At 41.7% G+C, this 12,929-nt stretch overlaps 1 protein-coding gene across 6 annotated transcripts in view; it reads right to left on the bottom strand.

The window, feature by feature from the left end:
* Positions 1 to 12,929, bottom strand: part of DLGAP1 (DLG associated protein 1) — a 296,372-nt gene that overhangs the window by 38,396 nt on the left and 245,047 nt on the right. For all 6 annotated transcript variants that reach the window (XM_040264664.1, XM_040264665.1, XM_040264666.1 and 3 more), the window contains one exon: positions 7,437 to 7,528. In XM_040264664.1, coding sequence (XP_040120598.1) covers positions 7,437 to 7,528 — 92 coding nt within the window. The remainder of the gene's footprint in view (positions 1 to 7,436; positions 7,529 to 12,929) is intronic.

The following is a 12,929-nucleotide window of genomic DNA, read 5'->3' as shown; positions in this document are numbered from 1 at the left end:
GTATGCCCAGCTGTGATGAATTGGGCATTTATCCTGCTTGGCTTTCTGTGAGCTTCCTGGATCTGTGGTTTGGTGTCTGACACTAATTTGGGGCTGTTCTCAGTCACTGTTGGTTCAAATATTGCTGCTGTCCCTTTTTCTCTTTTCCTTCTGGTGTTCTCATTATATATGTTAAACCTTATGTAATTGCCTCATTATTCTTGGATATTGTCTTGTGATTTTTTTCTCAGGGTTGTTTTTTTCCCTCTTTGCTTCCAGTTTGGGGAGTTTCTGTTGTTGCATCCTCAGGTTCAGAGGTTCTTTCCTCAGCTGTAGCTTATCTGCTAATGAGCCCATCAAAAGCATTCTTCATTTCTGGTAGTGTTTCTGATCCCTAGCATTTGTTTTTTATTCTTTCTTGGAGTTTCCATCTCTCTGCTAACATTGTTCATCTCTTTTTGTATGCTGTCTACTCTTTCCATTATGGTCCTTAACATTTTAATCATGGTTTAAAAAATACCTGGTCTGATATGTCCAACATTGTTATAGATGCCTCTGGGTTAACGCTTATTCAGTCTTAACAAGTTGTATTTTTACCTTTCAGTATGCCTTGTAGGGTTTCCCTGGTGGCTCAGCTGGTGAAGAATCTGCGCAATGTGGGAGACCTGGGTTTGATCCCTAGGTTGGGAAGATCCCCTGGAGGAGGGAATGACAACCCATGCCTTGTAAGTCATTGTTGAAAGATGGACATGATGTAGTGGGTAAAAGGAACTGTGGTGCGTAATAAGTGAAGTGAAATGTAAGTCGCTCAGTCGTGTCTGACTCTTTGTGACCTATACAGTCCATGGAATTCTCCAGGCAAGAATACTGGAGTGGGTAGACTTTCCCTTCTCCAGGGGATATTCCCAACCCAGGGATCAAACCCAGGTTTCCCACATTGCAGGCAGATTCTTTACTAGTGGAGCCACAAGGAAAGCCTAAGCATACTGGAGTGGGTAGCCTATCCCTTCTCCAGTGGATCTTCCCAGCCCAGGATTCAAACCAGGGTCTCCTACATTGCAGGTGGATTCTCTACCAACTGAGCTATCAGGGAAGCCCATGGTGAGTAATAGGTGTTTAGTAAATGCAGGGGTAAGGTGAAGGGTGAGGGGAAGCATTTTCTATCCCTATGATTAAGTCAATCAATGAGGCTGTGCCCTTGGACAGTGAATTTCAGCAGTATTTCTCATCCCCTTCCCCTCCCCACTGTGGTACAAGTTTGCAAGAGTGGGCCAAGGTTAGGTATTTCCCTTCTCTCTTCTGATTAGAAACCCAATAGATTAGGCTCTGGGCTTCCTGAGTGGCTCAGCGGTAATGAGTCTGCTTGGCAATTCAGGAGACCTGGGTTTGATCCCTGGGTCAGGGAGATCCCCTGGAGAAGGAAATGGCAACCCACTCCAGTATTCTTGCCTGGAGAATCTTATGGACAGAGGAGCCTGGTGGGCTGCAGTCTGTGGGGTCCCAAAGAGTTGGACCCAACTGAGCAACAACAATAAGATTAGGCTCTGGTAAGGTAGTTTCCCCCGCAGGCAGAGCTTTTTAGGAACAGAACGCTCTGGCATCTTTCAGAATGGTTCCTTCCCTGCTCTTTCTTCCAGGAGCACTGGGTGGGGATGGGGCTCTTCTCTGCTTTCAACTGTGGGGACCTGGTAGAGCTGCTGCAGGTGAAACTCATGAACTGTGGAGGCCCCCTCATGACCGGGTCCCCGTAAAGCTTCTGACTGTCAAACTTGTCCTCACTGAGCTGCCAGCAGTTCATCAATCACTGTGCAGGTTTTCCTGTCCTGGCACTGGTTCCCATGGGGCTTTCTTTTGTGGGTTTCTACTCCAGCAAAAATAAGATCAAGAGCTGACTGTGGCTCAGATCATGAACTCCTTATTGCCAAATTCAGACTTAAAGAAAGTGGGGAAAACCACTAGACCATTCAGGTATGACCTAAATCAAATCTCTTATGATTATATAGTGGAAGTGAGAAATAGATTTAAGGGACTAGATCTGATAGACAGAGTGCCTGAGAACTATGGATGGAGGTTCGTGACATTGTACAGGAGACAGGGATCGAGACCATCCCTAAGAAAAAGAAATGCAAAAAAGCAAAATGGCTGTCTGAGGAGGCCTTACAAATAGCTCTGAGAAGAGAAGCAAAAAGCAAAGGAGAAAAGGAAAGATATACCCATTTGAATGCAGAGTTCCAAAGAATAACAAGGAGAGATAAGAAAGTCTTCCTCAGCGATCAATGCAAAGAAATAGAGGAAAACAACAGAATGGGAAAGACTAGAAATCTCTTGAAGAAAATTAGAGCTACCAAGGGAATATTTCATGCAAAGATGGGCTCGATAAAGGACAGAAATAGTATGGACCTAACAGAAGTAGAAGATATTAAGAGGTGGCAATAGTACACAAAAGAACTGTACAAAAAAGATCATGACCCAGATAATCACGATGGTGTGATCACTCACCTAGAACCAGACATCCCGGAATGTGAAGTCAAGTGGGCCTTAGGAAGCATCACTACCAACAAAGCTAGTGGAGGTGATGGAATTCCAGCTGAGCTATTTCAAATCCTAAAAGATGATGCTGTGAAAGTGCTGCACTCAATATGGTAGCAAATTTAGAAAACTCAGCAGTGGCCACAGGACTGGAAAAGGGCAGTTTTCATTCCAATCCCAAAGAAAGGCAATGCCAAAGAATGCTCAAACTACCGCACAACTGCACTCATCTCACATGCTGGTAAAGTAATGCTCAAAATTCTCCAAGCCAGGCTTCAGCAATATGTGAACCATGAACTTCCAGATGTTCAAGCTGGTTTTATTTATTTATTTATTTTCCAGCTGGTTTTAGAAAAGGCAGAGGAACCAGAGATCAAATTGCCAACATCTGCTGGATCATTGAAAAAGCAAGAAGAGTTCTAGAAAAACATCTATTTCTGCTTTATTAACTATGCCAAAGCCTTTGACTGTGTGGATCACAAGAAACTGTGGAAAATTCTGAAAGAGATGGGAATACCAGACCACCTGACTTGCCTCTTGAGAAACCTATATGCAGGTTAGGAAGCAACAGTTAGAACTGGACATGGAACAAGAGACTGGTTCCAAATAGGAAAAGGAGTACATCAAGGCTGTATATTGTTACCCTGCTTATTTAACTTCTATGCAGAGTACATCATGAGAAACGCTGGGCTGGAAGAAGCACAAGCTGGAATCAAGATTGCTGGGACAAATATCAATAACCTCAGATATACAGATGACACCACCCTTATGGCAGAAAGTGAAGAAGAACTAAAGAGCCTCTTGATGAAAGTGCAAGAGGAGAGTGAAAAAGCTGGCTTAAAGCTCAACATTCAGAAAATGAAGATCATGGCATCTAGTCCCATACTTCATGGGAAATAGATGGGGAAACAGTGGAAACAGTAGCTGACTTTACTTTTTTGGGCTCCAAAATCACTGCAGATGGTGACTGCAGCCATGAAATTAAAAGACGCTTACTCCTTGGAAGAAAAGTTATGACCAACCTAGATAGCATATTAAAAAGCAGAGACATTACTTTGTCAACAAAGGTCCGTCTAGTCAAGGCTGTGGTTTTTCCAGTAGTCATGTATGGATGTGAGAGTTGGATTATAAAGAAATCTGAGCACGGAAGAATTGATGCTTTTGAAATGTGTTGGAGAAGATTCTTTAGAGTCCCTTGGACTGCAAGAATATTAAACCACTCAATCCTAAAGAAAATCAGTCCTAAATATTCATTGGAAAGACTGATGCTAAAGCTGAAACTCCAATACTTTGGCTACCTCATGCGAAGAGCTGACTCACTGGAAAAGACCTTGATGCTGGGAAAGACTGAGGGCGGGAGGAGAAGGGGATGACAGAGGATGAGATGGTTGGATGGCATCACCGACTCAATGGACATGAGTTTCAGTAAACTCTGGGAGTTGGTGATGGACAGGGAGGCCTGGGGTTGCAGAGTCGGACACGACTGAGCAACTGAACTGAACTGAACTCCAGTAAGTTGTGATTCTCTGTGTGTCTCTGTCTTTCCAGTTCTTAGAGCAGTAATTTGCCCTGTGGCCTCACATCTCTGCCGGGTTTAAGAACTGTTGATTTTTCAGTTTGAAAAGTTTCTTAGTTGTTACGACAGAGTGGTGACTTCTAAGCTTTTTACCTGGTGGACCAGAAACTGCCTGTTATCTTCTTTTTACATATAAAGAAACCAAGGCACAAAGAAGTTTAATAATTTGATCAAGGCCTCCCAGCTAGTATGTGGTAGTGCCAGGATTTGAATCTCGGGGCTTTTGCTCAGGAATCTGTGCCCTTAACCATCATTGAGGAGAACAAGCAAGTTGGGCCAGTGGGGGAAGGAGAAATGTGTTTTCTTACCATGAGATCTTTCATATCTCCTAAGTTTACATTTTCTTTTGAAAAAAAAATTTTTTTTTTAGCCATGCCTTGTGGCATGCCATCTAGCTCCCAGATCAGGGATTGAACCCATGTTCCCTGCGTTGGGAGCTCAAAGTCTTAACCACTAAGACCACCAGGGAAGTCATTACATTTTTTTCAAAACATTTTCTAAAACCGTGAAAGGAACATGTGTCAGAAGGTTGGTTTGAAAATGATGATTACTATAACTTGAAGTAGATATAATGATTAAACATTTTCGAGTAAAGGGGGGAAAAATTCACTCCTAAATCTACAATTTTTACAGATTACGTTTCAGTCCTTGTCCATCTTTGTGAATATTATATGTGGGTATTATGTACTCTTTTTCACTTAACATTGTACCATGGGAATTTCTCCCATGTTTCCATATCCTCTTTACAAATCATATTTAATAGCTGTATAATAGCCTGTCTTGCCGATGTGCTATAATTTACAAAAGCATTCTTGTTTTGCTTGACATTTGACAATTGATAATTTTTTTACAATAATAGATAATGTTCCATAGTTGTTTCCCTTTCATTGAGTGATTTCATTTAGGATAGCCTCATAAAAGGAATTACTGGGTCAATGTATCTGGATAGATGTATAATTATCACCAATTTTTGTCATATTAATTTCTAGAAGGACTGTACCAATTATCTGGGCTTCCAGCATTGTATAATTATATCAAATATAATAATATAAAATGTTATATGTACATATATGGAAAATCTTTTAGATGCAAGTAGTGTCAAACTAAGAGACTGTAAAATAAGACCCCTTCCATGAACTGAAACATGGCTTATGCTCAGATTTAAGTTTATGTTACATGGGGCCTTGCATATAGGAGATATTTGATAAATTTTTGTTTTTGGATGTGGACCATTTTTAAAGTCTTTATGGAAGTTGTTTCAATATTGCTTCTATTTTATGTTTCACTTTTTTGCCCTCAAAGCATGTGGGATCTTAACTCCCCAACCAGGGATCAAACCCGCACCCATTCCTTTAGAAGCTGAAGTCTTAACCACTGGACTGCCAGGGAAGTCCCCATAGATATTTATTGATTGGATAGATGATGAATGGATGGATGAATGACATCCAAGTGATTTCTCCTAACTAACACTTAAAAAGTTAGTGACAAAGTCGAAATGATTTCCTGATTTAGGATATAGAGTTCTTTCTCCTATGATAACTGCATTCTTACCCCATCCAGTCAACAGTTAACTATATACTTAGTATATGTAAAGCATGATCGGGAAGCTGAGGGTTCTGTGTTATCAGTAAACATAGTCCCATCCATCATGGTCCTCACAGTTTGACTGGGAAACCCACCTACCTCTCTGGACCAAATCCTCATTACAAAATGAAGATGCTGACCTCAGAAGTTCCTTCAGCTTCTGGATTCAGTGATCTTCTCAAACTCTAAATTTCTTACTTCTGGATACTAAGACTCTAAACATATTTTAAAGAGCAATCTAAAAGGACTTTCTTGGTGGTCCAGTAGTTGAGAGTCCACTTGCCAAAGCAGGGGACACGGGTTCTAACCCTGATCTGGGAAGATTCCACATCCAGCAGAGCGGCTAAACCTGTGTTTTCCACAACTACTGAGCTACTACAGAAGCCTGTGCACCCTAAAACTTGTGCTCTGAAGCAACAGCAGTGACCGCAATGAGAAGCCCTCACCTTGCAGCTAGAGAAAGCCTGTGTGCAGCAATGAAGACCCAGTGCAGCCAAAAATAAATAAATTAAAAAAAAATTTTTTTTAATCTAGCTTTTTTTTTTTAAGAGCACCCTAAAGAAACTCCTGTCTGCGTAATGACAGGAAGTCTTCTTCCTACTCCTCTTTTGTTCTTTTGTTCATCATTCTTTGAGCACATGCTAAACATGAGCCACTATTTAGTTCTAGGAATAAGGAAGAAAAAAAAAGAGAAAGTCCTCTTCTCTTAAAACGTCTTGTCGTCTCAGATGGGAAAGCTTTCTGAAGAGGAGTAGTCTGGGACACAGCGGTACTTCACACAATGCTCGTATGTATGTGTGAACGGGATGTGCTTGTTCTGCCGTCAGAGAGGGGAGAGGCTCCCCTTTGCTCCTCTCTTGAGTTTCTGTGGCTGGACCAATCATAACATTGACACAAGACAGATTTACAGGAGAAAAAGAAAAATTTGTGTGCACAGAGGTCACAGAGAAATGGAACCTAAGAAGTGGCCAAAGCAAATAGCCTTTTACTTTGTAGACAAAGAAGCAATAAATTTGAGAGGGAGTGACAGGACAAAGAAACAGGTTTGGGTGTTTAATTAGTAAGGAATTTAAGCAGAGTTTGGACTTGGGTAATGATTTAATGAAGAAATAACAAGTGTTCAGGCTTCTCGGCCCTGAATCCTGTTTCTGGTGATAACAATATCTTTCCAGCTCCCAGTACAAGAAGGGCACCTTTCATGTGGAAGATTTATTTCCTGCTTTCAGGGATTCTAAAGAAGGTAAAGGTATCATTCTTTGCATTGGCTGTTCCTTAAGTAATTTTAGTTCAAACTAATCATCGTGCTATTGAAGCCTATTTTGGGCCCCAATACTACTATTCTGGGACTTCCCCGGTAGCACTAGTGGTAAAGAACCCACCTTCCAGTGCAGGAGACATAAGAGATGTGGGTTCAGTCCCTGGGTCAGGAAGATCGCCTGGAAGAAGGCATGGCAACCCACTCCAGTATTCTTGCCTGGAGAATCCCATGGACAGAAGAGCCTGGCGGACTATAGCCCATAGTGTTGCAAAGAGTCGGGCACGACTGAAGCAACTTAGCATGCACTACTACTCTAGCTAAAATGTAAATAAAATGGTCTCCAGTATTAACAGAGAAAGGAACAGCTAATACTGACTTAGGCTTACCCTCTAATGCTCCCAGAAGCTAATGGGAATTATCACTGAATATTGAAGGTTTATCATGGGGAAAAATACTTGTATTTTTGTACTTGCCAACATCAAGATGAAAGAGGATGAACGGTAGACTCACCATTTCTCTTCTTCTACTTGCACTCCTACGGACTGGAACTTACTGGGTGCTTTATTTCCCCCTGTTTTGTCAGGTTCTTCAGCATCATCCACCTGAAGAAACAGCCACAAGTAGAGGTGCTCTATTTTAGTCATCTTGCTTGAAAAACAAAGTCTCATTTCATTAGAAACATCTGCAGTATTACTGGAATGTTTGGTAATGCGTTCAATCTTTGTGTATTTGATGCACAGCATCACTACATAATTAGCGTGCACTTTGACTCTGCTGATCTTAGTAAAATGCAGTTTTGTTCACTCCTAAGTTGTCCAATAAATGTCTGATTCCTGCAGAGATTTGTCAGGATGTACTTACTTGTGAGCACTATATTAGGAGGAAGTACCTCATGGGATGGGCTTCCCTGATAACTCAGATGGTAAAGAATCCACCTGTAATGCAGGAGACCCTTGTTCGATCCCTGGGTCGGGAAGATCCTTTGGAGAAGGGATAGGCTACCCACCCCAGTATGCTTGGGTTTCCCTTGTGGCTCAACTAGTAAAGAATCTACCTGCAATGAGGGAGACCTGGGTTTGATCCCTGGGTTGGGAATATCCCCTGGAGAAGGGAAAGGCTACCCACTCCAGTATTCTAGCCTGGAGAATTCCATGGACTACAGTCCATGGGGTCACAAAGAGTCAGACATGACTGAGCGACTTTCACTTTCACCTCATGGGATTGTGCTTTTTAAAGTTTTGAATTTGCACATAACAAAATAGAAAAGAAGGAAGAAATTTCACTTATTGTAGTTAGAATTGTTGATACTGGGATATTTAGCTATAAACTTATTAAGATAAATTGTAGAGTACTTCATTTTTTCCCCCTTAAATTAAGGAATTGACTTTGGATATCACTCCATAGCTTCTAAATAGCTATGTGTATGTTATAATTCATATAGAAAATATATCTAAATATAACTGGTAGCTTATGTGACAGATCAGACCCAACTGAAATATGAAATAAATTTTGTGACTATTCAGAGCAATTAGTCTTATTCATCTTTTTTCTTAATAAATTATTTCTTTTCTAAAAATAAAAACAATGTAATATAAGTCTTATAAAACTAAAACACAACTACTGAGTCTGAGAGCCACAGCTAGTGAAGTCCATGTGCCTAAAGCCCGTGCTCTGCAACAAGGAAGCCACTGCAATGAGAAGCCCGCCCACTGCAACTAGAGAAAGCCCACATGCAGCAACAATGACCCAGTACAACCATGAAAGAAAAAGAACCAGGATGTTCCATGCCCTGAGAAAAGGAGAAGGAAAGGAAGCAGGGGTCCGAGGACGGGAGAGGAGGCTGCTGTGTCCTGTTCTGGGCTGCCCTCCATATCCAGACACATAGTTTATTTGCATCAAAGTGTTGTAATCATCTTAAGCTTTAGTCATTGCCAGTAAATCTATCTCTGACTTTAATCCCCTTAGATCCAAATATTGACAAATGTCACCTCTCTCATATAGTGTGTGGGGTAATCTATTTAAACTTTTTTAAAAAATAATAATAGTTGCTGTTGCATTGGTACTTTATAGGTTATAATACAAACTGATGGGTACAATATATGTAAAGTTCAAAGCATAGTGCCTGGCCTACTAAGGGCTCAGTAAATATTGGGCTGAGTTGTTATTATTAGTATTATCCTCCTTTTAAGTGTTAATCAGTCAGTCGTGTCTGACTCTGCCACCCCATGGACTGAAGCCTGCCAGGCTCCTCTGTCCATGAGATTTCCCAAGCAAGAATACTGGACTGGGTTGCCATTTCCTCCTCCAGGGGATCTGCCCAACCCAGGGATCGACCCCACGTCTCCTGCATTGCAGGCAGATTCTTTACCATCTGAGCCACCAGGGAATGAGCAAAAAAAGTAACAGTGATAATAACTTGAAGTGAAGTGAAAGTCACTCGGTGGTGTCCGACCCTTTATGACCTCATGGACTATACAGTTCGTGGAATTCTCCAGGCCAGAATACTGGAGTGGGTATCGGTTCCCTTCTCCAGGGGATCTTCCCAACCCAGGGACTAAACCCAGGTCTGTCGAATTTTGGGCGTATTCTTTACCAGCTGAGCCACCAAGGAAGCCCATCCTCCTTTAAGATGATCATTATCCAAACAATGCTAAAATTGTATCATCTGCCATGGGCGTTCTTAGTTTTTCTTTCAGGACAGAGATTTAATTAATCCTGCAACATATTTCTAAATTCTTTTCCAGATGAGGAAACTATTAAGTAATTGGCCTAAGTTCACATAGGTTGTGAAGTAAATGATTATAATGTTAACTATTAGATATAGATTAAATTTAAAATGTTGGAAAAGATTTGAGAATTCTGACCCTAAAAAGGTAAACTGTGAGAAGGAGTCCGAGGACTTAGTAATAATCTCACATATCTAAGGGATTCAGATTTAAGTTGGATTTCAGTGTAATGAAATTTGATGCCTATTTTGTAGCCTAAATTGTAGTTTACTTGTTCCATCGCTAAGTCATGTCCGATTCTTTGCCACCCCACGGACTGCAGCACACCAGGCTTCCCTGTATTCCACTATCTTGTGGACTTTGTTCATGTCCTTTGAGTCAGTGACGCTATCTAATCATCTCATCCTCTGGCACCCTCTTTTCCTTTTGCCTTCTATTATTATTCTTCATCAAAGAAGCTGCATCATGTGGTCACACTGAATGCGAAGGTGTAGGGATCTTCCTGATGGTCCAGTGGTTAAGACTTCAAGCTGCCAGTGTCGGGGGCATGGGTTTGATCCCTGGTTGGGAAACTAAGATCCCACATGCCGTGTGGCATAGCCAAAAGATTAAAAATAAATTAATTAAAAATAAACGTGAAGGTACAATCTAGGCTCTGTCAACACAAGATGTGTGACCTTGGGTTCTCATTTCTAGGGTAGAGGTGATCACACCACCTATACCAGAAGGCTGCTGTAGGGGCTGGATGAGACAACCATATAAAGCTTGCAGTCCTCTCATGTAATTTCTGTAGCTGTGAACAAAGAGTCAAAGAAGAGCAAGAACAATTCTTTGGCTCACTAAAATATCCATATATTCAAGAAGCAGTGCAGTCTTTGAAACAGAGTCTTTGTTCTCAATATTTTTTGTGAATTTCAGAATAGTTCCATCTTACTGGCTAATAATAATGATAATACAAGTGGGATGTCATATAGTGCATGAATGCTTTATTATTTGGAGAGTTACCTAACCAACCAGCGGACCTAGGAAGTGATGACAGAACCTTTTACATAAAATGAACAATAAGACTGATAAATAATTACCTTTAAATTGTTAAGTGAAAAAAAAGGCAAGATACAGACTAGTGAGAGGTATATGCTGCTAATATTTGGGTTAAAAAGGTATAAATAAAACATATGTGGTTGACTATGCACAAAATAGCTCTTCCCTGGTAGCTCAGCTGGTGAAGAATTTGCCTGAGATGCAAGAGGCCCCAGTTTGATTCCTGGGTCAGGAAGATAACCTGGAGAAGGGATAGGCTACCCACTTCAGTATTCTTGGGCTTCCCTGGTGGCTCAGACAGTAAAGAATCTGCCTGCAATGCCTGAGACCTGGGTTCAATCCCTGGGTTGGGAAGATCCCCTGAAGGAAGGCATGGCAACCCACTCCAGTATTCTTGCCTGGAGAATCCCCATGGACAGAGGAGTCTGGTGGGCTATATAGTCCACAAGGTCACAAAGAGTCAGACATGACTGAGCGACTAAGCACGTGTGCAAAATAACCCTGCAGGGAGATGCAAATATTGGTAATATTAATTTTCTCCAGAAAGGAGAACTGACTGGTTATTCCTTCTCCCCTGGAGAAGGAAATGGCAACGCAGTCTAATATTCTGGCCTGAGAAATCCCATGGACAGAGGAGCCTGGCTGGCTACAGTCCATGGGGTTGCAAAGAGTTGGACATGACTTAGCAACTAAACGAACAACAGCAAAATGGACATAATATAAAATTCTCCATATTAACCTGTTTTAAGTGTCCATTTTAAGTGGCATTAAGTACATCCACATCGTTGCACTACCAGCAGCATTATCCATCCCCAGAATCTTTTTTCATCATCCCTAACTGAAACCCTCACAGAAAGCTGCATTCTGTAAACTCAGTCCTCCAAATAACCCTAGGTGGGCTATATTAGAAAATAGACTCCGGAAGATGAAATAATTTGCCTGGGACAACACAGAGGCGGGACCTCTGCTCTTCCCTACTCCTCAGAATCCTCTGGGCGGTGGGAGGGAATCAGCTCCTGGAATGTGGTTGGGATGAGGGTGGATGGAGGCTGGCTCCAGACCCTGGCCTCCTGCTAGGTCATCTGGTCCCAAGCCACCAGTGCTACAAGTTCTTGTAGGAAACTTGACAACTCGTGCCATGGTAACCTGTAGGTTACATAAAAGCATTTGACTTGTTGCTACCAGAGAAAGTCTAATTGCCCTTTCAAAGTGGACGCTGCAGAGTGGATGGTGAACATCCATCATTGCTGTGAAAACGTACCCCATGCCTGCTCTCAGATGTGCCTTAGAGTTGGTTCAGCGTGGACAGATTTATTGGCCGCCATGTCAGGAAGTTATTATTCAAAGGGCACCTGCAGAATGGTACAGCACAACAACAAAAAAAAGCAGGGGGGAAAGAATGACTCTTCTACATGGATGGAAGGAACCTTCCAGCAGGGTAAGCCAAGCTGAACTGATCAGCCCCAAAATCAGTCTGATCTTATCACCTGGCAGCAGAAAACAGTGATGTGAGCTGAGAAGCCTGCCAGAGTCTCCGCCTTTTTAATGACATGTATGATTAAGCAACCCACAATCACACTGACCCTGGCGCACATTCTTCCCTCACGATGCTGTGATGTGAGTTATTGCTTTCCACGCTCTCCATCCCTTTTGGTTTCACTGGTAATCACTCCCACATCTGTGTGAAGTAGTTCCCATTTTTGTTCTCATGTGGTTACTCAGTAGCATCAAACACACCGTTAACACCAGCCGGCAACCCAGGTTTTTCTTGGATGCCCACTCTTTTTTTGAGACTCCAAATGTGCATCAGGAATTGAGGGCACTTCATGTTTGATATTGCATTCATGTTTGTTTAATTATCATCCCCTTGTCTCACAACATTCAATTTGAAGAACAAAAATAAAAGTAGCTAATCAACTGTTCTTCAATTTTTAAAAAATGGAATATTTGGGGGAAAAATTTGCTAATAATGTCTATAGACAAAACACTTTCATAATTTTTTTAAATCACTCTTTTTGGGGGAGGGGCGCACATGGCTTACAGAATCTTAGTTCTCTGACCAAGGTTTGAACCTGCACCCATGGCAGTGAAATCGTGGAGTCCTAACCACTGGACCACCAGGGAACTCCCTAAAATTACATTTAACTTAGGGGAGTCCAGAGCCAATAATTTGAGAGTCCAGTTCTACAATAGCTACATCATCCAAAATGGCAAGAGAGCAAATCTTCTGGAAAAC

The sequence above is a fragment of the Oryx dammah genome, unplaced genomic scaffold (genome assembly GCF_014754425.2).
Source record: "Oryx dammah isolate SB20612 unplaced genomic scaffold, SCBI_Odam_1.1 HiC_scaffold_22, whole genome shotgun sequence".
Classification (NCBI taxonomy): Eukaryota; Metazoa; Chordata; class Mammalia; order Artiodactyla; family Bovidae; genus Oryx; species Oryx dammah.
The sequence above is the reverse complement of the archived record's forward strand: the minus strand, read 5'-3'. Positions and strand labels throughout refer to the sequence as shown.